The 24,663-nt window shown below is 35.3% G+C and overlaps 3 protein-coding genes and 1 long non-coding RNA gene across 6 annotated transcripts; 2 read left to right on the top strand and 2 right to left on the bottom strand.

The window, feature by feature from the left end:
• Window positions 1–551: 551 nt before the first annotated feature.
• On the top strand, window positions 552–2,012 carry LOC103444238 (universal stress protein PHOS32). Its single transcript, XM_008383159.4, has 4 exons — window positions 552–947; window positions 1,083–1,195; window positions 1,410–1,528; window positions 1,674–2,012. Exons 1-4 carry the CDS (start codon window positions 773–775, stop codon window positions 1,762–1,764), a joined length of 498 nt encoding a protein of 165 aa, XP_008381381.3. The 5' UTR covers window positions 552–772; the 3' UTR covers window positions 1,765–2,012.
• Window positions 2,013–6,912: 4,900 nt separating this feature from the next.
• GAD2 (glutamate decarboxylase 2 (pancreatic islets and brain, 65kDa)) lies at window positions 6,913–15,102 on the bottom strand. The gene is given in 7 exon segments (NM_001293835.1): window positions 6,913–7,701; window positions 7,929–7,981; window positions 8,081–8,334; window positions 8,508–8,722; window positions 9,008–9,208; window positions 14,515–14,719; window positions 14,942–15,102. Coding segments are annotated over 7 exon segments (1,506 nt in total). The 5' UTR covers window positions 15,028–15,102; the 3' UTR covers window positions 6,913–7,209.
• Window positions 15,103–17,113: 2,011 nt separating this feature from the next.
• LOC139187917 (ATP synthase subunit a) lies at window positions 17,114–24,407 on the top strand. The gene is given in 4 exon segments (XM_070804540.1): window positions 17,114–17,289; window positions 23,851–24,110; window positions 24,112–24,175; window positions 24,178–24,407. Coding segments are annotated over 4 exon segments (648 nt in total). The 5' UTR covers window positions 17,114–17,195.
• LOC103429406 (uncharacterized) lies at window positions 17,714–20,630 on the bottom strand. 3 transcript variants are annotated; one of them, XR_011571257.1, is made up of 4 exons: window positions 20,293–20,630; window positions 18,729–19,547; window positions 18,209–18,612; window positions 17,714–18,122 (listed from the first exon to the last, which is right to left on the bottom strand). It is a non-coding gene; the product is annotated as an uncharacterized lncRNA (long non-coding RNA). The 3 variants fall into 3 exon arrangements; XR_011571255.1 differs by having other exon boundaries at window positions 17,714–18,612; XR_011571256.1 differs by having other exon boundaries at window positions 17,714–18,612; window positions 18,729–19,551.
• Window positions 24,408–24,663: the final 256 nt, after the last annotated feature.

Consider the following 24,663-nt stretch of genomic DNA (forward strand, 5'->3'; position numbering starts at 1 on the left):
AAATTGCCTTGTATTTATAGAATTTTTTCAAAGCCTAATTTTGAATATAATATTCAAATGAAATAAATAATTTCTGCCAGGTGTTGACACGTGTTCTTATTTGATGACTTTTCCGATTTATTTTGATTTTTCGTTTAGTCACACGCTACGTGTAAAACTTTATGTGACACGTGAGCGTTGAAATTGCAATTATTGGTCAACATTTATTTCACTGAAATTTCGATGTCTACAAAAAGTATTTGCAAATTGGGTATCAAGTAATTAAGTATTTTACCTAAATAATAAATGGAGTATTTTTGCTTATCACCATTTAGTGTGGTGTATGCTTACCACCTGAATTTCGAGATTCGTGTATTGAATAAGCACAAATCTCAAAATTCAAATTCATCTAAATGTGATAAATAGGATAGTAATCATACACTATACTAAACAGTGGGGAGCAAAAATGCATACAATACTAAAAGAAAGAATCCATGCGTGTTAAAGCAAAAAACAGTGGGCGCACACTGACTAAATGGTGTTTATAATGTACGTAAGACCAACTGGCAGGAGAATTTATGCTAATTTCTTTTTCTGTCTGTTTTCCTATTAATATTGTAAACCTTTGGAAGGACGCCAAATGGCTACTGGCTAGAGCCTTCAAGAACCTACTCCTCCTGCTGTAGCATCCACAGGAAAGGACCAATACCTAAGTATTTATAGATAAGCCGGATTAACCCAGAAAAATAAAAAGAAAAGTTAATCATTGAGAGCGAGAGAGGAGGCGAGATCGATGGGGAAGGAACGCAGTGTAGGAATAGGCATGGATTATTCAGCAACAAGCAAATTGGCCCTAAGATGGGCAGTCGATAATCTCATCGAAGAAGGAGATCGCATCGTATTAATCCACGTTGAGCCACCCAAAGCTGCAACAAGCAGGAAGCAGCTGTTTGAGAACTCTGGATCACGTACGCAGTCTCTCCCTCTATATATACACTTGTTAATTGTCATTAGTTACCTTAATGATTTATTATTAATTCATGACTTATCTATTAATTCATGACTTAATAATTTCTTTAGGTTTTTGGTGTTTTTGATTGCAGCTTTGATTCCTTTGGAAGAACTTGTACTGGAGACTAACGTCTCAAAGCAGTATGGACTTACTAATGATCCAGAGGTGCTTGATATTCTTGATAAAGTTTCAAGAAGTAAAGGGGTATGTTACTTTGTTACATATTAATCTCATTTTTCATATTCCTTTGGATACTTTCTCATATTCTTTTGCATATGCTAGTTATTTATATAGCAATTGGCGTACCAATCTACAGTAATTTGTATATACTATCCTTACGGTCGATATGATAAGCGTCGACATTAATTATTAGATAAGAAACTAGAGTATGATTAATTTGTATGTGGATTGTGATTAGGCCAAGGTTGTGGCCAAGGTGTACTGGGGAGATGCAGGGGAGAAGTTGTGTGATGCTGTGCTAGATCTCAAGCTTGATTCGCTTGTTGTTGGAAGCAGGGGATTAGGCCTTATCAAAAGGTAACCATTATTTGACTAATTATCTCCACTAAATTAATTCACCTTCTCATAAAAACACAAAATTAAAGAGAGAAAATAAAGGTTTTGTGTTGGATTAATTTTTTGTTCCTACAAAATGGATGATTAATATGTGATGAATTTGCAGGGTGCTGCTGGGCAGTGTTAGCAACTACGTGGTGACAAATGCTTCATGTCCAGTTACAGTTGTCAAGGGGGCGCAATCACCCAAACCATAAATCTCAAAGGAACTCCTTCAAATAATAACAAGTAGTTGTGAATTATAATGTGTTGAAATTCAAAGAAATTAGGGCTTGGGGGTATTTTGTGGGTTTTTTCTTCTTTCCTTTTCTTAATTATGCAATGTTTTTATTCTGTCAGCTTTGGATTGATGGGTATTTGTTATGATATGATATATGCTCTTTGGCAAAGATTTTCATTTTTTCTTGTAAAAGCAAATATATTCAATTTAATATCTTCCATTTTACTTTATGCATTCTATTAGAAAATCTAAAGACACATTTTTATTAATTTTTAACACATCTCTGTTAATTATGACCGTTGTTTTCATGATTTATTCAACCTAACCAAAAAAAAAAGTAAAGACGTGTGAGAAGCCTGAAGAAAAGTATGAAAATCACCCTTGTATTATTGTTTCATAGAATCTTATCTACTTGAAGGATTCGGCCCAGTCTTAAACGCTAGGGTGGGCCGGGTATAGGGAGTGGAAATCTAATTATGATGAGTTGTTCTCGTATGGAAGTGGAGGGAAGAAATCTAATTGCGTTATTTGGTGGAATTACTAAGTAGATTCTCACTCCCTCTATGAGAGGGTAGATGTCTCGCACACAATCATTAAGGAAAATCTAATCTCGTTTAATCTTTATTCATTAAAAAAAAAAAAAAAAAAGATTGTTAAGTTGGCCTGAATCGTCCTTCTTGTTTTTTAATGTTAAATATTGATGATTCCAGGTAATTGTTGTTGGCGTTAGTCAACAATAATACAATAGAAATGTAATTGTGTTTCCTAGTTTGGGTATAACTTTCTTTTTATGTCTTTAATAATATTCCTTGTAGTACAAGGATTAAGTATGTATATATATCATATATGTGTTGCCCCCTATGAGAGAAGTATATAGAAAAATATATTGAAACCCTAAAATTAATTTTATATTGGTATCAGAGCAGGTTTTAGCCTGTCTCTTTCTCTAAATCCTATCCCCGTTCACTACTGTTTTCAATGCTTCTCTTTGTTGGTTGTGTAACAGCTATTGAAACCAAGCTCAGGTCTCGAAACAAGAGACCACCAGACCTGTTACAACCCAAACCCCCAAAACATATAAACCTAAACTACCAAACTGTGTGTCTCGAAGCAAGAGACACACCTATTAGAAAAACCAAAAACTTGAAATCTAAAGCAAAGATTGCTTCCATGGCTGACAACCAAATATTGGTTCCAATCTCTAGCGAAAAGGAGCACGAGCTGGCTAATTATGAAGCCCACAAGATAATTGGACAACAAGGTCCATCTGGAATCCACAACCCAATTGTGCAGCAAGTGATTAAAGATGTCTGCAGCAACTTGGGCATAGGCCCGCCTAGCCCACTAGCGAAGACTCATCAAGATTGGAACCCGAACCCAGACAATCCGAGCCCACAACTGTCTCTATTGAATATGATTGCTTATCAAGGGCAATCTGATGATCCAGGTAACTCTGGCACAACTTTGATTGCATCTATTGATCTTGATACAGGTTGGATTATTGACTCTGGAGCCACTGATCATATGACTTATGATCGTACTTTATTTAACTCTACAACACCACCACCTCGGGATAGTATTGTCACTGCTAATGAAGGTGTTACCCTAGTTACACGGGCGGGTTCGATTGCACTCATTCCTACTATCTCCTTGCACAATTGCTTAGTTGTTCCCACACTCTCTAACCATTTGTTATTTGTGGGACAGGTCACCGAGCAATTAGATTGTGTTGTAAATGTTTCCGTCTTTCTGTTTACTTCAAGATATCAGAACTCAGGCGATCATTGGGCGTGGTACTAAGAGGAGGGGGTTGTACTATGTTGATGATGTTACACAAGACCGTGTTCATCAAGTTCAAGGTTGTGATAGTGGAAATTGAAGACTATTTAGTTATGGCATTGTCGTCTTGGTCATGCTTCCTTCAGTTACTTGCGAAAATTACTTCCGTCATTATTTGGTAATAGTTCAGATTCTTTGTTAAAGTGTAATGTTTGCACATTAGCCAAAAGTCATCGAGCTTATTATCCCCTAAGTTTGCATAAAAGAACAATTTCGTTTGAGTTAATTCATTCTGATGTGTTGGGGCCATCTTCGGTTACTACTTAACATGGTGTGCGTTGGTTTGTAATATTTGTTAATGATTGCACTAGGATGAATTGGTTATACCTCATGAAGAATAAAAGTGATGTAGGTGACATCTTTAAAGCATTTTATCACATGGTCTATACTCAGTATTCACTCCTTGTTAAAGTGCTTCGGGGTGGTGAGTATCTTAATCAGGATCTTTCTCATTTTTTTACGGAAAAAGGGCATTCTTCATGAAACTACGTGTCCTCAAACCCCACAACAAAATGGAGTTGCCGAACTAAAAAATCAGCATATCCTTAAGATTACCCGTGCCCTTCTTATCGGTAGTTATGCACCCAAGACATATTGGGCCGATGCAGTGACCTATGCCGTCTATCTCATGAACAGTATGCCATCACTTGTTCTTTCTTTTACAACTTCTTTGGCGGTACTCACTAACCATGTCTAACTTCCTTCCACCCTTCACCTCGAACCACAAATTTGTGGGTGTGTGGCTTACGTACATCTTCACAAAAATCAATAAAGCAAGCTTGATCCATGCGCGGTACGATGTGTTTTCATTGGTTTTAGTCCTCAACAAAAAGGGTATAAATGTTATCATCCTCCTAGTAAACATGTCTATGTTATAATGGACATGACTTTTTCCAAAGACGAACATTTTTTCCCTAGACATAACCTTCAAGGGGAGATGACTGATGTTGAAGATTATGCATGGGTGGATGTTAGCACTCCTGCTGTCCTTGACAACCCATAAAGCCCAAATGGGCGTGATAATCATGTTGTCCTTAACAGTACCGATAGCTCCCAAAGCCCAAATGGACATGATGATTATCTTAGGGTTGCATATTGTAGCGGCCCACATGATGGTGATAATGACGGCAGCCTAAATAGGCATCGTAGCACCATGTCATGCACCGAGTCGTGCACCGAGACAGCAAGTGAGCCTATGTGGCAGAAGGAACCTAGCCCACGTGATTTAGTTCAAAGTCTACAATAGCTCCCGAAACCTCCCTTAGTTCAAGCCCATGATCCTAAGGATATCCTCTCCGAGGTAAGTACTCATTTAGAGTTAGTTAAACCATTTTATGTATTGCCTCCTAGACAGAATCGAGGAAAACCACCATACAGGTACTCTCTGGAAGGGAAGGTACGATATTCAATTGCTAATTATGTCTCCACTCATCGACTTTCATCGAAATATTGCGCATTTGTTCAACAAATGGAAACTATTAAAATTCCTACTAAAGTAGAAGAAACCTTGAGAGATCCAAAGTGGACAGAGGCAATACAAATTGAGATGGAGGTGTTACAGAAGAATAAGACATGGAGTGTGGTTACACTTCTTAGGGGCAAGAAATCAGTAGGGTGCAAATGAGTGTTTACCATTAAGCATAAGGCGGATGGAACAATTGACAGATACAAGGTGAGATTAGTAGCCAAAGGTTATACACAAACCTTTGGTGTCAATTATAAGGAAACATGTGCTCAAGTTGTGAAGATGAATACTAATAGAGTTCTGTTATCTATTGTCCCTAACCATGATTGGCCTCTAAGACAGTTTAATGTTAAAAATGCTTTTCTACATGGTGATTTAGAGGAAAAGGTGTACATGAATATTCCACCAGGTTGCTGCGAACTCCAGTAGGAAAGTGTGTAAACTTCAGAAGGCATTGGCCTTAAACAGTAACCTAGAGCATGGTTTGGGCGGTTCACCCAGGCAATGAAGAAGTATGGGTATCGACAGAGAAACGCAAATCGTACATTGCTAATCAAACGCAAGGATGACAAGGCAACTCTGCTTATCATATATGTAGATGATATGATTGTCATAAGTGATGAAACAATGGAAATCAAACGTCTGCAAGGGCATTTGTCTTCTGAGTTTGAGATGAAAGATCTTGGAGGACTTAAATACTTCTTGGGAATTGAAGTGGCAAGGTCTCAGGAAGGAATATACTTATCTCAGAGAAAGTATGTATTGGACCTTTTGTCTGAAACTGGTATGTTAGGGTGCAAACCAGTGGATATTATGCAGAATCATCATCTAGCAATTTATCAGGATCAAGTCCCAGTGAATAAAGAAAGGTATCAAAGATTGGTAGGGCGGTTGATTTATTTGTCTCTTACAAGGCCAAATATTTCTTACGCAATAAGTGTGTGAGTCAATTTATGCATGCTCATAGTGAGGATCATATGGCAGCAGTAATGCGAATTCTGAGTTACTTAAAATGAGCTCCAAGAAAAGGTTGATGTATAGAAAACATGGGCATATGAAGGTGAAAGGGTATACTGATGTAGATTGGGCTGGAATATCACTGATCAGTGGTCTACATCGAGATACTTCACATTTGTAGCTGGTAATCTTGTGACATGGAGAAGTAAGAAGCAAAATGTGGTGGCAAGGTCTTCGGCCGAGGCTAAGTACAGAGGAATGAGACATGGTATTTATGAGCTTCTATGGCTTCGGATTCTACTCACTGAGATAGGGTTTACACCAAAAATTATATGTTATTGTACTGTAATAATCAAGCAGCTCAGGAGATAGCTAACAATCCGATGCAGCATGGTAGGACCAAACATGTTGAGGTGGATAAACATTTTATCAAAGAAAAGTTGGATGTTAAGTTGGTTGACATTCCGTTCGTGAAGACAGAAGAACAGTTAGCAGATATTCTAACCCATGCAGTTTCTACAAGAAGGTTTCAAGACTCACTCGACAAGTTGGGCCTAGGTGATATCTATGCACCAACTTAAGGGGGAGTGTTGACATGAGTCAACAATAATATAATAGGAATGTAATTGTATTTCCTGGTTTGGGTATAACTCTCTTTTTATGTCTTTAATATTCCTTGCAGTCCAAGGATTGAGTATGTATATATAAGTTTTGCCTCATATGAGAGAAGTATATTGAAAATCATATTGAAACCCTAAAATTAATTTTATCTATTGTTCCTTAATTATACTCCAAGTAATATTTAGTTATTTATGAGACCAATTGGGGTTCGACATTGGATTATTACTTAATACAAGAAACAACTTCAATGAAATGTTTAATCAGAGTTCTTTGCTGATTGCAACTTTAATTAAGTCTAGTCATCAGGATACATACTCAGGAGCCCCTTTTCAACTTTTACAAAGTAAAAGGGGGTTAGCAGCCGGCATCAACTACTTGAGCAAAAGAGATTGTCACACAACAAACAAAATGGAGGCTCACTCCCACCCGAACTATAAGGACAATAGTACAATTACAGAAATAATCCAAACATGGCCATAACACACATAATCTTATAAGATAGGTCAATAATTCATTAGAGGTAGCAAAATGGAGACCTTTCTAACAAACAACATTCATCTTCTGCTTCCTGGCCATAACAAACTTCCTCCAAACTATCGTGATCTCCCTTGTTTTCTCCAAATCACTCTTCTTACTCTCAAGTGTCGTCCCAGGTTTCTCACCTTCTTCATCAGCAGCCTTCACGTTGGAGCTAAGCTTAGATGGAAGCGTGTCAAGTTCTCTCAACACTTTTTTGATGTCATTCACAAGCCGCTCGGCCAAAGTGCGAGAGAAGTCTTCCCTAATGACAACACGTAGCACGGTGATGTGTTGCGCGTCTGGGGGCATAGTGTATGCCGGAACGATCCATCCGAAGCGGCGAAGCAAGTCGGAGATTTCAAACTCGTCGTGGCGATGGTTATCCTTCAAAGAGAAGGCCACCAAGGGTACACCTTCATCTTTGGAGACTATGTTGAAACGACCTGTCTTCTCCAATCCTTCTTTTAGTACTACCATGTTTTCACGACAATTTTCCATGACGTTCCTGTATCCCTAATTTACATATACAAGAATTAACATATTAGTATCACGTTTGAGACTTTCAGGCATATTTACTTGATCACAATTAGATGTCTAAATGATTTTCTATTTGATTAATATTTTATGCAAGATTGACCTATCAGGAAATTGGAGGTGTCCTATTAGCCATTTGACATGTACATATAATTAATAGTAAAATTTTCATGATTATTTCATTTAGAAGTTATTAGTGTACTCACCTCAAAACCCAAGCGAATCAGTTGATAATATTGAGCAATAACTTGGCTGGAGCCTGCATTGTGAAAAACATTTCGAAAGCTTAACATGTACTTAATTAAGTGAATTAATTGTTAATACTATCACAAAATTAAAGAAGTCTTTAAACTAGTACCTTTTGAGAAGTTGAGGGTGAAAGTAGGTTGGTCAGCTCCAAGATAGTTGATATGGAAGATGAGTTCTTCCGGCAAATCTTCTTTGTTCCTCCAGATGACCCATCCAATCCCTGCATACACAAGTCCGTACTTGTGTCCGCTAACATTGATGCTCTTAACAAGGGGCAAACGGAAATCCCATTCCAGTTCTGGGTATAGAAATGGAGCAATAAACCCACCACTTGCTGCGTCTACATGGATTGTAGTATCCCATCTGTGTACCCAAGCCGAAGATGTAAACCAGTAAATAATGTGTCACATCAGTTGGTAATAAAAGTTTAAAATACTACAATTCCTAATCTTGTACAAGTGCACCAAAGTCACAATGTATGTACGTACGCCTACACAGCGAACTTGTAAGAAAGAGATAGAGATAGAGATGCATACCCAGTTTCCTTGTTCTTCTCTATCAAGAGATCGTTCAAGAGCTTAACATCTTCGAACTCACCGTTGAGGGTGGAGCCGAGGATAGCAGCAACACAGATTGTGTTCTCATCAACCATTTCCACTGCTTTCTCAGGGTCCATTACATAGTAGCCATCCCTCAACTTCACCTCCTTCAACTCCACCTCAAAGTACCTTGCAAACTTCTCCCAGCACACCTTAAATTTATACAACAATATATATTTATTTAGTTCAGTATATATGTAGCAGAGGAAAAATGATTCACAGTAGTTTGATTAATTGCAATGCTAAAAGTACCAAATTTTTTGTGCACTAGTACTTAAATCACATTACATTACGCAGCAAGTGATGTTCGAGTACCAACTAGTCATCATAACTAAGGCAACAAGTCGACCACTCATGTCACATACCGTGGTTCATTAATGTAGTTTAAGAATGTGGTCTTCATAACATAAATTGTATAATGATAGCTATATGAATACCTGGACATTGGCTCCGGTGACAATGTTGGGTTTGTCAACGGGTTTGCCCTCAGCTCTCCTCTTGTTTTGCCACTTCCTCTTGAATGCCAAGCCAGCCAACATGATGGCCTCAGAAGAGCCCACCGTTCCCACTCCAATTGCTGCCTCTGAATCTCCCAATGGTGCATTGAACAGATGAGCTATCATGTTTACGCATCGATTCTGTCATGTTTTCATGCGCATAATATCAAAACACACATCAGTTTCATGTATGCACTAACTGTACGTGCACCATTTAGCTTTCAGAATTTATCATAAGGTTGTAAATTAATTCTATGAATTAGTAGAAAACAAATTACAAATTCGTTGTGAGTGGTTGATCGTATCATTCAGATTCTCAGAATGAGTGTCATAGTTGCATTTATCCTTCAATTTTTATTTGTCTCTCTAGATGCATGTCAATTACATTTAACCTTTGATTTTTATTTGTCTCTCTCCTCATGTAAGGCAATGCAATCAGTATAATTATGAGTTGTCCTCCATTAGTTGGTATACACAAAGCTTTAACTTAGAGAAACAAACGCAATGCTACAAAGATGGCAGTTGAAAAATCTAAAAGTTGGAGGTTAAAAGATAAACAAAAAGAAAAAATTCACTGTTCGAATTCTAATTCGATTCTGAAACTTTAAATGTATGACTATGCAGTCAACATTTGGAAATTTCTTGTCTAAGACTGATTCTAATTGTAATTCTAATTCAATTTTAAAACTGATTCTTGCATACTCGATCGTCAATGAAAGTTTGGTCCTTCCTTCTTGACCAAAGTCGAAACATGCATCCAATCTTTCACATCAACACGTTTTACAAAACGGACTGAATAATTTTTATGTAAACCATGCGTGCAATTAATTTTGACGAGTAAATTGTAGTTATGGTCCCTTAACTTTAACTCAATTGGAGCAATAGTCTCTCAACTAAAAATTTATTACCATTGGTCCCTCAACTCATCAAAACGTACAACTATAGTCCCTCAACTAAAAATCCATTATCATTGGTTCCTCAACTTTAATTCAACTGGGGAAATGATCCCTTAACTTTAACCCAATTGTAGCAATGATCCTTCCAACATAACTCATTTTGACAAAAATTTTGACGTAGTTGACAAAAAGGACCATAATTTTACTTTGATGAGTTGAGACATCCTAATTATATAAATGGTTATTCCAACATAACTTATTTTGACGAAATTTTGACGAAATTGATGAAAATGACTATAACTACACACTTTGATAAGTTGAGAGACCAATGGTAATGGATTTTTAGTTGAGGGACTATTGCTCCAATTTGATTAAAGTTTAGGGACCATTGCTACAATTTACTCTAATTTTCACAAAAAAAAAAAAGGTAGTAAAGACAAAACAATAATTTATAGATCTATCTACTATAATCAAATTGGCCTCATCTAAGAGTTTGATATTGTCACTTAGTACTATGGTATTCCTCTTCACTTGTAAGTGAAATGTCTTAGATTCAATTCTCTTCAAAGATGAATTTGAACTACATTATTACTAACTCATTGTGAGACTAAATTTATCCCCTCCCTTACAATGTAGTTTGCTCAAAAAAAAAAAAAGAGTTTGACATTTCGACTCATCCTTTGTGTCTCTCCTTGTGCATTGAAGTGAATCGAAAGAGAAGGACTTTATTTTGGAATCAAGTTTATACTAAATAAATCAAAATCAAAATAAAACAAACATGAAAAAATATATATTTAGTCGTCAAAATTCGCAGTCATTCCAAAAGTATTTTTAATATTCTCTTTGAATAAGACTTCTGAAAATATTGGGACAATAATGTAGGTGAACAAATTAAAATTGTCGGCAAATTGATTGAAAATTTTGCAGTTCATAGGTGCATTATTAAAACCAAATGGTCATAAGGTCTGACTATAAACACATGAGTCCCTTTCTCCTAAACCGTATTGTCCAGGAATATAATTTTTGGCAAAAGTCTAATCAGTGGAAGTTGAAAGCATAACAAGGCCGCAGATGGCCTTTGGTGATAGGCGGCACGGCGGCCCTTTCTTGTCCCCCCAACCAAACTTGTTGACTGATGAACGAAAATAAAGCTAAGAGGCAAGCATGAGAAACCCTACACCACTGCTAAGAATTCATTCCAAAGAATTCAATATCATATTTACCCACTTCCTTTGTGGATTTGTAATAGTGGTCCGAGTTTCCTAGTAACTAACTAAACATCAGAGTCAAAATATTAATTTTAAAACTAGAAAATTACTGAAAAATATAATGAAAAACTGTTATCTGAATTTTTATGATATTAAATACAGATTTGAATCCCATCCGAATTCAAATTGTAGAGATCTTAGAGACCCTCACATCTTAACCGTTCATCGTACATCGTGAGGCCATAAATTATTTTGAATTTTTTTATATAAAATTAAACATAAATAGTACGTAAAGAAAACTGACCACACAATATATGATAAACGGTTAGGATGTGAAGATCCCTAGGATCTCCTCAAAAAAGATCCGGAGAGGTCCTCATCCATTAAATACCACCACTATTGAGAACTCAATCAACTCTTGTTATCGCGTAAGTAGTGAATAAGGTTTTGGGTTTCTACGCATGCATTCCGAGTTCTAAATTCCTTTATTTTCTAAATCCTTGTAATAATTTTGAACATTTTTCCTTCTTTTAATAATAATAATCTTACTAGTTAATAAAACCCTCTTTGTCAACCAAAAGAGGGTGAAAAGATAGATTAGTCTTCTATCACACAAAAAAAATGATGGGCAATAATGTAATTTCACAGTTTTAAATTTTACATTTTTTTATTGAAGCCTCACCTAGAGGTGATGTTAAAATACCTCTAACATTAAAATAAAAAAATAAAAAAACCAAAAACCTCCAACTCCCCAACGTTCTCTCTCTCTCCCTCTCTCCTTCTCATTTTCTAAAAAAATATGTTCATACACACAAAGTGTGTAGGCAAATGCTAGTTTTTTTTTTTAAAGTAGTAATTGTTTTGGTAGTTATGTTTTTTGTTCAATAAATTGCTTATCGAGTTCAAATCGTTATCTTTCTTTCTTAATATAGCTTGGAGTGGTAATATCAACCGTAATTTTTTTTTTTAAAAAACGACTATTTTCATTCTCATTAAAAGAAATCCATTTTTATTTTCGTGTAAGATTTTCACTTCACAAAGCCTTACATGTGGTCCTAAGAGCAATTTTTTTATAACTTTGCAACTTAAAATAATTCTTCTAAATATTTTGGCCACTAAACTAAGTTTATAATTTATAACTTTTTTTAGTGAGAGAGAAAATAATTTTCACACTCTTATTAGTTTCTTACATGCTTTTTTGAATTTTTAGCTGTTAAATTGAATAAATCAAATAAAAGTAACAAACATAATTGAATAAAGGTGTGCAAAAAACCAAAATGAATTTATTTATCATGTTTTTTTCTTCAATAACAAAGACTATTTTCGTTGTTGGGGTACTTTGCGCCCGACACTGCATGACATTGATATATGCGGTGCTGTGAATCGATTTCACATTAGAAGTCCGAGTCCGTGGTTCTAGAAACTGAAATATCTATAAGCATGGCCAATTGGATTAGAATAATTCACGGGTCTCGGTCATATCACTAACACTATTTCTATTTAAATAATTTAACTCACGCCACTATGTAAAACTAGTGATATTCCTCTTTATTTGGAAGTGAGAGGTTTTATATTCAAATCTTGTAGATAGTGAATTTGATATCAAATTAGGTTGCTCATTGTGTGGTTTAATCAAACTTCATCTTTTACTAATGTAAAAATATTAATATACTAAAAAAATAAAAAAATAAAAATTTTAATTCACGAAAATACCTTTACTTTTTTAATGTAGTTAATATTGTTTGTTAAAAAAAATTAAAAAAAAAACTCACGAAAATACCTGCCTCGAGTTTTTCCTTCTTACCCATAAATTACAGATTGCCATGTTATTATCATTTTTCTTATTGGTGTTTTTATTAAACCACTTTAGGCATTACACATGTAAAAACAGAAAAATTCTTTCACGCTACATAATTTCGATGCTACAAAATATGGGCTATCTAGTTTTCCAAAAAAACAAAAAAAAGGGCTAGACTAGTGGTGAGGGTGTGGGTAAAGGGGTGGGGTAGTAAAAATAAAAAAAAATCATGAAAATTATACTAATTCAATGGTTGTGAATACTGATGAAGGTTGAAATTAATGAAGGATAATATTTGAGTATTACCTATTTTACTCGTTAAGTTAGGTGGCCCAATAAAAACAAGACATGTGTTGAATGCAGCGATTTGGTGACCGTTTCGTTAATGCAATACTGCTATGGCTTTGAAGTTTTTCTGTGGGATAATCGGGCAAAGAAGAGAAGAACGAAAGCGAAGAAGAAGAAGATAGACTTTTCAACTGACCAAGACCTTTTCCTATTTTTTCTGACAAGTAGAGAGGTTGTGGGACATAATATTTACCCAGTACCTCCTATCACTTTCTCCAAACCCGCAATTTTAATTAAAAAATAGCATCTAATAGCACAGAACATAGAAGTAAAATAGGTAAGAAACATACTAAAATATCCTTATTTTAAAGTTCTTCATCGAAATCAATTTGTTAATCCACATGAAGTTACCTTATTTGTTGATCCACATGAAAGAGAATAGATCTAGTTGAAGACTAGAAGCCTAGAAGGCATGGTAACTTGGCGAAGGATAGATCGGTCGGCTATCATACAAAAGGCATTTGATTGGAGGAGAAATATTTTTTATAATTTAATTTACTTTCATTTGATTTTTTTATTATTTGAGAAAATCGGAGCAGTAGTTCCTACACTTTAGTCTAATTTGAGGTTTAGTTTTTGAATTAAAAATACGTGAGTACTGGTCTATGAACTTATTATTATGTGTAGCAGTTGTTCTTTTTTTGCTAATTCCATTAGAACTTCCATCCATTTTTCGTCTCTTTAAACCCTTTATTTACTAATTCCATTAGAACTTCCATCCATTTTTCGTCTCTTTAAACCCTTTATTTAATGGAAATTTTGACGTAGTTGGCCAAAATGGTCATTGCTCAACATCATAACAAATTTAGAGATCAATACTCACTTATTGACCAAAAATCCAATTAAGCTAAAGTGCAGAAACCGTCAAAAAATAATATTGCTATTACTACCAATCATGCTCAGCGTGTGGATTATTAAACATCGAACGCAATTAACAACGTCGCAGACATGGCATCTACTTCTAAAACATCTAAGAAAAGATTAAGTCGTTGTTATGATATATAATAACCCTAATTAACGCGCCTACAATTAACATATCCTTACCCATTCCCACTACTAGGACGCACTAAATTATGCTGTTCTTATTACTTTAATATAATAAAAAATTGCTAAATGGGAGTGGATTCAGATTGACGATGAATGATATTGATGAAAAAAAGATGCGACTTTTTAAAAAGAAATGAGTTAATTTATTACCTGGAGCTCAGTGGTGACAGGGTACTCATCCATGTCGACGTAGTTCTTGTTGATGGAGGCCATCATAAGTTTATCACACTCAGGCTCCATCCATGTCGTCACAAACGAAGCCAGATTCAGCCTAGGGTTCCCATCCAACATCAGCTCATCGTTTATAATCTGGTACGCTGCCTCCTTCGGGATCGAATTTTCCGCCATTTTGAACCTTCATGATCAAAATTCATCCATCTCACGATCAAATCAATCGGTACGAATCATGCATATGTGCGTAAAGGGAAATTCGTTTTCATGCAAAATTGTACTATATAGTCCGACTGTAAACCTAAATTATGTAGTAAGAGTTCTTTCGCCAAATATATGATCTAGATTCACAGTACTACCCATGAAGAAAAACCACAAAATGAAGAAATTCAAGTGATATAATTACCTAGGAAGAGAAGTTCGGACGTATCGAGAAGCGAAGGTTGAGTGGACGGAGACGTCCGACTCCGACGCAGTCCTTGAGAGAGCCATGGCGGTGATGATCGATCTAGAGATGTAAATGTGGTATTGTGTGGGAGATTGGGGTTTTGGGAAGGAAGAAGATGGATAGTAGTAACAGAGAGAGACACATATTTATAAGGAAAAACATATTCGATATTTTTTTTTTTTTTAAGCGAGACAACTGATGGCAAGCCACGATTATCTATCATTTTCAGGGGTCAGGAAGACTAACGAGGCATTTCAGCTTCCCCTGACCAGAGTCAAGTAGACTCACCAACTTGGAGCCTCAAACCGTAACCTCCCTGTATTTTTGTACTTTAAGAGCCAAAATCCACGCTCTTACCACCGGGGCACTTCTTGTGGTTAACAAATTCCATATGTTAATTGGTGTTTCATTAAAAATGATTTGTATTGGAAACTGCCAGGTAAGCCTCTACATTTGGTCGGTGCGTTCGTCCTACAATATGGTTATTGAATTAGTATAATAATACATAGCCTAGAAGGAAGGGCATTCATAAAGTTCATGTTGAAATGTATTAGATTATCCTTTTCTCTGTGACCCTCGCCCTTGGTTTTGTACTTTACTTTGGAATCCATTCAAAATCAGTGGCTAGTTTTTCCTTTTCCATTCTTTGTTTCCTAAAACTGAGTAGGGTCAGTAGTTATAGACTTTCTGAGAGCATGTTAACTGACCTGGACTAGAAATTGAAATAATTTTGATTTGAATTTCTTCCGTTTACTAGAATATGGGTATTTGAATCATTTCATTTCTTAATTTTTTCTGTGTTTAGTGACACGTGTTTGATTTTCTGTATTTAGCTTCTTTATTTCTAAGTTCCTCGATTCTTTCATTCTCACATTAGTATAAAGTAAACATGGCCTAAATTCTTTTTTATTTATTCTTCCAACAACAAAAAAAAACTTATTCTTTGTTTTCTTTTAATTATTGTTATTAATATTAAAAACTAGAAATTGTATTAAAATTTTAAAAATAAAATTTAAAAATATAAAAAATATAAAATGATCATTAAAGCTTTTTAGTGACAACCTTCAAATAATTTTTCATCATTGAAGAAGCTATTCATATCTTTAATGATTGGTTCTGGGTAACTATTTCATCACTAAAATTTTATTTATTTGTGAGAAAAATGTGGAAGAAAAAATGTGATCAACTAATATGGTTATCTGGTTGTGAGGCTTTAGAAAGAAAAAAAAAAGTAAAATATTTTGTGTTTAATTAACTAAATTGCCCTATTATTTTTATTTTGGTTATTTTTCTTTAATTTTCTGAATAAATTTGGTCTTTTCACTTTTGTTTTGGTTGACAAAAAGAATTTTGTTAATAGAGTTTAGATTATTTATCTAAAATATAAAGCAATTTGTTATTGGCACTATGAATTTTTTATATTTAGAAAAAAATTATAAGAAGTGAAAAATAAAATTTTTAGAATGAGTACAACATTTCTCAAAGATAAATAGGAAGTGCTATTCAAAGCTCTCCCACAGAGTACCGCAACAGTAGTAGTGCCAAAAAATGGAAAGTTCTATTTGGAAAATTTGAAATAATCAATTTGACTGCGAAACTGAACTAGTCAAAACCCGGAAATCAACTCAAAATTGATGAAAAACGTGTAATGACAAGATTCAAATTAAAAATCAATTTGTGCACTTAATGCACAGGCTCGTTCTGGTAGCTTAGTTGGTGACATGATCCTGTTTGATTCGTCCCCCACCTTTACAGCTTCTCTGTTTGTCTTTTCTTTTGTTTCCTTCTTCAGCCCCTGCTGTCCGCTCTTTTATTATTAAGTTGCATTCTTGCGCGCGGATTCTCATTGTTGAGTTTCAATAATGTTTAGTGGTTAATTTTCACTAACAACTAAGTTTATTATGTTTTCACAAAACTCTATAAATTTGAGAAATTACGCTTGTCAAGCTGATTTTTATTCTGAAGACATATGAGGTCCTTTTTCATATGGGCTTTCATATTAATTTTGCAGGAAATTAAGTCATTAAATTCAATAATCTACATTACATTGAAACACAATAATTATGCAAAGTGATTAAGTTAAAAATGTTTCTTGCGTGAAACCTTATGTCTACCGTCTCTCTCCTCTATACCCCCTTCCTCTCTCCACCTCTCTCTCTCTTGATCGTTCACTCTCATTCTCTCCTCATGAGTTTTTTATTTTTTTATTTTCATGCCTTTTCGCAGAGTACAAGGTGAAGCCCATACGGAGGCTTTGGAGCTAACGGGGCTCGTCCCCAACCTACTTGAGCAATTTGCCAATCTACCATCACTAGTAAAAAAAAACACTTTGCGCGACGCAGGTTCTTCGTCGCACAAAGTCAAAAAACGTCGCGCAAAACTTTGCTCAACGAACCTTCGTCGCGCGCAAACCGTCACGGCAAGGCAGTGACAGAAGGCTTTGCGCGACGAAGGGGTTACATGCGTCGCGCAAAGCGCAGTTATAGGTCGCGCAAAGTGACTTTGCGCGACCTAGGACTGAGTCGCGCAAAGTGGCATAGGTGTCTTTGCGTGACGTAGTCATGCGTCGTGCAAAATGACTTCGTGGTTTTGCACGACGTAGGACATGCATCGCGCAACTTTGCTCGACGTAGGCATGCGTCGGGCAAATCCTTTTTTTTTGTTTTCGTCAAAAATATTTTTTTTTTAATTTTTAATAAATATTGTAATTAAATTCTAAACAATAATGAATTAACCAAGCAAAAGTATTTAATTATAAAATATATGAAAATGTACGTACAAGATGTTCGAACAAAAAAGAAAAAACTACAAGTAGTCTTCTAGGTTTGATATGTCAAGCTACTGGGTATCGACAAGGCAAGGTAGCTCTGAGGTCGAAGGTGGAGCAAAATTAAGTGCTAGTAGTGAGATTTGGAGGCTAGACATGGCTCGTACACAGTCTCTCACCGTCCCGGTATAGGTCCTCATCTCCTCGCCCTGGACCTACATAGTCAAATGAATACAACAGTCTAGGAGATGAAGAATCATCAAATTCAGAACATAGTCAACTAAATTTGGTCCAGTCGCAGACGTGATAGAAACAAGAGGCGCATCAACATCTTTTATGACTTCACTTTGTAATATCATCGCTTGAGGGACCCTGTAAAATAAGAGAGGCTTTCAAGAATTTAAAAAGCAACGTGATCGAAAATCGCCAACCTTAACAGTATTCAAATGAATCTATACCTGGTGGAGTTCATATAGGACTTGACCACATTTAGCTCTTCTGTGATTAAATTCACCCCATGAAATGGGAGAACTTGAGAAAAAGTTTCGTTCATAAAATTAACAAAAATTATCCCAACTGCCCCAGATCTGTAAGCCCCAAGAAATCTAGTGTTCTTCTCACATACAACTATCTTTCCCTTAAGTAAATCAGGGTCCAGGCAACCTTCCCAACATATACTAAAATGCAACAAGAAGTCAGTACTATAGTTTCATTTTTATTCCTTTATATTGTATGCAGTAAAAGTGAAACAGGGACAAGAATTACCAAGCTAGCTTTGAGAGCATTTTGTTCTTGAAGCATCTTTTCCATATATGAGAGGAAAATTTGTTCCATTTAATGTGAACGTGTTCGTAAAGTGCCCCTGTTTGTGATAAGAACATTAAAAACTATTGAAATGAAAACAATCTGAGCGACAGTATATACAAGTATTCATAAAATGTTTTTATTTTGTTGAAAAAGGAAGTGGATGAGACATACGACTAGTTTCTTTCCATTTGCAAGAACAGTGCTGTCAATAATCCGGCGATCTGTGGTACTAGCTGCAACTGTGAATATCCATGGTGCTACACTTGACACAGGACCAACCTTATAACTATTAAATATGGTTCCGGTAGACTGTGAAGTTAGTATCCCTTTCTTCATGGCATGAAAGGCACCAATTGCAATCGGGTCAATATAAAAATGAGGCTCAGAACGAAAAAATCCATTAAGTGAAATTGAAATGATGTCAACTTCATCAGCAATTGCATCGTCAAAAGCAGCCATGATACTATCTGAACTACACCCGAAATCAAGATCACAGACTTTATATGCTGTGATTCTCGCAGCAGGTACACCTCCTCTTGCAGTACCATTTGCTAGTCCGTAAAAGCTTACATCCTTTACAGGACTCCTGGCTACAATTGATGCACAGTGAGTTCCATGACCCCAGAAATCCCTTGCAGAGTCTGTTAAGTAATATCAAGCACCAACGATCTTTGTGCAAAACAAACATTTCTTGATGTTGACTAAATGTTGCAAAGTACAAAGGCAAAACCATTACAAAAGTAGTTTAATTATGAAATTTTGAAATGAATAAACTCAACCAAAAGTTTTAATTCGTATAATTGATAACTTTATGCATGTAAATATTGAGAGACATACTTGTTGCAGGTGAAATTTTTGCCGCCTTCACATACACCTTTCCACTTCTTAGGAGGAGGACCAAAACCTTCATCTTTAAAGCTCTCACCTTCAGGCCAAATTCCAGTGTCCATCACACCAACAATGAAATCACTTTCAGTTGTGGCATTTCGACTGACTTTCACACCAACAATGATATCACTCTCAGTTGCAGCATATAAAGCAGATTCAGAACTAACAATCATCCAATTCAATCAATTATCCGCTACACGACCTACATAGTCATATGAATACAACAGCCTAGGAGATGAAGAATCAAGAGCATTCACTAACATGGAAAAACAATATAGAACTTGCTGAGGTCCTGAAATTCCCAGTAGCATTATAACTACCTTTACTATTTGACAACAGTAGGTAACAACCAGTCTAAAATGCCCTTGGTTATGGAAATCTCAACTCGGTTCAAAAGTCATAGGATGTAGTTAACTATGATTTACGGCTACTAAGTCAAGTTCATTAGTTTTGACTTTAAATAATTCTTAGATTCATACAACTCATAACTCAAATGCAGAAAAATGAAACGGTGGTTGGACGGTATCAACCGTATCATTTCATTTAATATAGCAGCAAAGAAAAGAAAAGGCTCGGATGGAAATTGTGGAATTGAAATCATGATGTTGACAAATGAAATTGGGCCAAACGACAAATGGAAAAATGATCGCATGAAATTTCAACCAATCATCTATAAACATACATAACACCAGCCATCAATCATCAATCTACAAATGCAATTCAAATTTTAGGAAAACCCTAAATGGTGGCAACAGAACAATCATCAATCTACAAATTCTAATTTAAAAACCCTAAAATCCCTACACCAGAAATTCACATTAATAACAAAACCTTAAATCAAAATTACCTAAATTTTAGAGGGATGACGGCGGGGGTGTTGTCGAAGAGGAGAGAATCGACGGCGGGGTGATGGGGTGATGGCCTGGGTTCTCTGGGATGTCGTCGAGAAAGATGATGGGTGGTGCCGTTGTGTTGGTCGACGGCGGTGATGGCTGGTGAGCACTACAAGGAGAAGGACGATTGAGAGTTGGAGAGACGAGGGAAGGGAGTCGAGGGACTGAGAGTCTGAGAGTGATTCTGGTACTCGGGTGGAATTGGCTGAGGAGGATAGTCGGCTGGAGTTAGGAGAAGGATTTGGGTTTGGTTTGGGAAGAGAGACCGAGTGAGAGAGATGAGAGAGCGGAAGGCTTTTGGTTTGGAAAATTTGGGAAATTTTTAAAAAAAAACGCCTATTTTTTACAATTGCCCCGCCAAAATAATGACAAATGGCGCGACGCAGGTATACATTTCGACGTTGCGCAAGGTTTTTTTATTTTTTATTTTTTTTAAATATAAATTTTACTGAAAATTTACTTAATAAATATATATACCTTTGAACTTGATGGAATACGCATTGTACGAAATTAATTTCAACGATCCAACCGTCAAAATTGTTTGTATATATTCCGAGATCACATACGCCAAAAATTGGAAAAAACAAACATCCAAATATCAAGTAACGGGAAAAAACCTTTCGACGGTTATAAACGAAAAATCACGATTTAACGGTTATTTTAACTCCAATTTGATGACTTTTTACAACTACATTCCTTGAGCCTATATCAATACAACGAACCAATTCGATTGTCAATTTAAAATATTTACACAAGCGGATACCACAAAATGTTATGTTAAACTTAATGATAGTATAAATAAACTCCAAGTGTTAGGAAATCTATCGTTTTGATGAAATACGCATTCTACGAAACTAATTTCAACGATCCAACCATCAAACTTGTTTGTATATATTCCGAGATCGCATACGCCAAAAATTGGAAAAAAACAAACATCCAAAGATCAAGTAACGAGACAAAACCTTTCGACAGTTATAAACGAAAAATCACGATTTAACGGTTATTTTAACTCCGATTTTGATGATTTTTTACAGCTACACTCCTTGAGCCTATATGAATACAACGAACCGATTCCATCCTCAATTTAAAATATTTACACAAGCGGATACCACAAAGTGTTATGTTAAACTTAATGATAGTATAAATAAACTCTAAGTGTTAGGGAATCTATCGTTTTGATGGGATACGCATTGTACGAAACTAATTTCAACGATCCAACCGTCAAACTTGTTTGCATATATTCCGAGATCGCATACGCCAAAAATTGAGAAAAACAAACATTCAAATATCAAGTAACGGGACAAACCTTTTCGACGGTTATAAACAAAAACGCACGATTTAACGGTAGTTTTAACTCCGATTTTGATGATTTTTTATAGCTACACTCCTTGACCCTATATGAATACAATGAACTAATTCGATCTTCAATTTTAAAATATTTACACTAGTGGATACCACAAAATATTATGTTATACTTGATGAAAGTATAAATAAACTATAAGTGATAGTGAATGTAATGTTTTGTATGAAACTAGTTTCAACGATCCAACCGTCAAACGTATATGTACATGCTTCGAGATTGCGTACGCCAAAAATCGCAAAAAACAAACGTTCAGAGATCAAGTAACGGGACAAAACTTTTAGACGGTTATAAATGAAAAAGCACGATTTAACGGTAGTTTTAACTCCGATTTTGATGATTTTTTAGAGCTACACTCCTTAATCCTATATGAATACAATGAAGTAATTTGATCGTCAATTTAAAACATTTATACAAGTGGATACCACAAAAGAAAAAGGCATTACAAGAACCCCAAAAGAAGAGCAAAAGAAAAAAAAAAACCACTTTGCGCGACGTAGGTCCACCTGCGTTGCGCAAAGCTGTTTTGCACGACGCATGTGTACATACGTCGCGCAAAGTGTTTTTTTTTTTTTTTTCCTTTTGCTTTTCTTTTGCCCTTTTGCTTATGAGTACAAAATAAATAAATTAAAATGTACTTACTAAATATATATACCATTGAACTTGATGGGAAACGCATTATACGAAATTAGTTTCAACGAGCCAACCGTTAAACTTGTTCGTATATGCTTCGAGATCACGTACGCCAAAAAGCACAATTCAAACTTGTTCGTATATATATACATTCAGAGATCAAGTAACGGGACAAACCTTTTCGACGGTTATAAACGAAAAAGCACGATTTAACGGTAGTTTTAACTCCGATTTTGATGATTTTTTAGAGCGACACTCCTTGACCCTATATGAATACAATGAACTAATTCGCAAGGGCGGAGCCAAGATTTTTTTCTTGGGTGGGCTAGTTGAAAATAGTACCATAAAATCATATGTTTATTTTTTTGCTTATATAAAATATATAATAATCAATATAAAAGAACAACAATATAATATAAACTATTCTCAAAATTATAACCCTAACCGATAAATTCAAGGACCATATAAATAATTAACCTACTAATTAAATCAAGAACAAGTAAATAAAGAGATTAAGAACGTACCAAAGGTGACATTCATTGAAAAATTGCAACGGAAAGTCAGGAATTGCAGAGATAGGGATTTAATTGTGTATTTAAAGAACTTATTAATCTTTTCTTGAGTAAGAAGCACAGATGCTAAATTACATAGGGTAAATGGTCGTTTTCTTTAAAGAATAGAGTAAAGGGGGACTGGAGATAAAACTAATTTATAATTTTTAGCATAAAACTATTATTTATTACCTCTCCTCTACTAAATATACATTAAATAATAATATGTATTGAAATTGAGTAGGCTATAAGCATGAGTTTACAAAAGAATAGATCTATTCACAAACCCATTTTTACTTCCAACACAGCCTTATTCATATTTTGTCAGTGATCATTTTCAATTCATTCGATCTAAAGAACCGACAATTAAGAGAAGTGTGTAAGAAGTAAAAATAAGTACACAAATAACACTACCCTTATAGAAAACCTCCCTGGGCTACAGCCCACCTTAGCCTTGTGGGTGGCTACGCCATTGCTAATTCGATCTTCAATTTAAAATATTTACACTAGTGGATACCACAAAATCTTATGTTATACTTGATGAAAGTATAAATAAACTCTAAGTGATAGTGAATGCATTGTTTTGATGGGAAATGCATTGTACGAAACTAGTTTCAACGATCCAACCGTCAAACTTATTTGTACATGCTTCGAGATCGCGTACACTAAAAATCGCAAAAAACAAACATTCAGAGATCAAGTAACGGGACAAAACTTTCCGACGATTATAAATGAAAAAACACGATTTAACGGTAGTTTTAACTCCGATTTTGATGATTTTTTAGAGCTACACTCCTTAACCCTATATGAATACAATGAACTAATTTGATCGTCAATTTGCCTTCCTTCGTCGTGCAAAGTGCCGTTGCGCAAAGCTACTTTGCGCGACGTTTTATGTTTAGCGTCGCGCAAACATACTTTGCGCGACGAAATTTCCTACGTTGCGCAAACATGTTTTTGTACTAGTGCATTGATTTCTATGCATATAGGAAACTTGTATTTCTCATTGACAAATCCTTCTTTGTTTATGTTGCTATTTCTCAATTTGGTCCCACTTCTGGTTCATTTTGTTACTAAAAACAAAGAAGGAAACTCAGTACCATATGCCTAGCAATCCTTGGTAAAGCTTATTTATGATTTCGTCTTGAACCTAGTAAACGAACAAACAGGTGGTCTTTCCAGAAATGTAAAACAAAAGTTTTTCTCTCGCATCTCGGTCACTTTTACATTTTTTGTTATTTCGTAATCCCTTAGGTATGATACCTTATAACTTTACGGTTACAAGTCATTTTCTCAATATTTGGATCTCTCATTTTCTATTTTATTAGTGTTACCATAATGGGATTCCAAAAAAAAAGGGCTTCATTTTTTAAGCTTTTCATTACCCGTAGAAGTCCCACTGCAGTTGGCACCCTTTTTAGTACTCCTTGAGCTAATTCCTCTTGTTTTCGCAGCTTATAAAAGAGGCAAACTATTTCAAAATTTTCTTTCCCCATCTCTCTACATCAAATTGCGAAAGAAATAACAAAAACCAGAACGAAAGCATATTAATATTGGATTTTCTGTATCGGCCTTTCGAAACAACTTTCTGAAAAAATAATTACCCTTACAAAGGACACAATTACATTTATGAAGTGTGGAAAATAATTCCTAAAAAAAGAAAAAAAAACCTGTGTATAACTAAAAATAGAAAAAAAAATCAATTGCATTAAACATATTATTAAAAAATAAAAAGACAAAAGCCCTATGCATCTTTTTCTCCCCCTTTCAATTTATTTTCT

This window comes from Malus domestica, chromosome 09 (assembly GCF_042453785.1).
Source record: "Malus domestica chromosome 09, GDT2T_hap1".
NCBI lineage: Eukaryota > Viridiplantae > Streptophyta > Magnoliopsida > Rosales > Rosaceae > Malus > Malus domestica.

Bases quoted from the DNA above. Each gene is read 5' to 3' on its own strand.
- LOC103444238 (XM_008383159.4), top strand. From the start codon at position 773: ATGGGGAAGGAACGCAGTGTAGGAATAGGCATGGATTATTCAGCAACA. The intron at 948-1,082 runs GTACGCAGTCTC...TTTTGATTGCAG, and splicing joins GTTTGAGAACTCTGGATCAC to CTTTGATTCCTTTGGAAGAA. The intron at 1,529-1,673 runs GTAACCATTATT...ATGAATTTGCAG, and splicing joins GGATTAGGCCTTATCAAAAG to GGTGCTGCTGGGCAGTGTTA.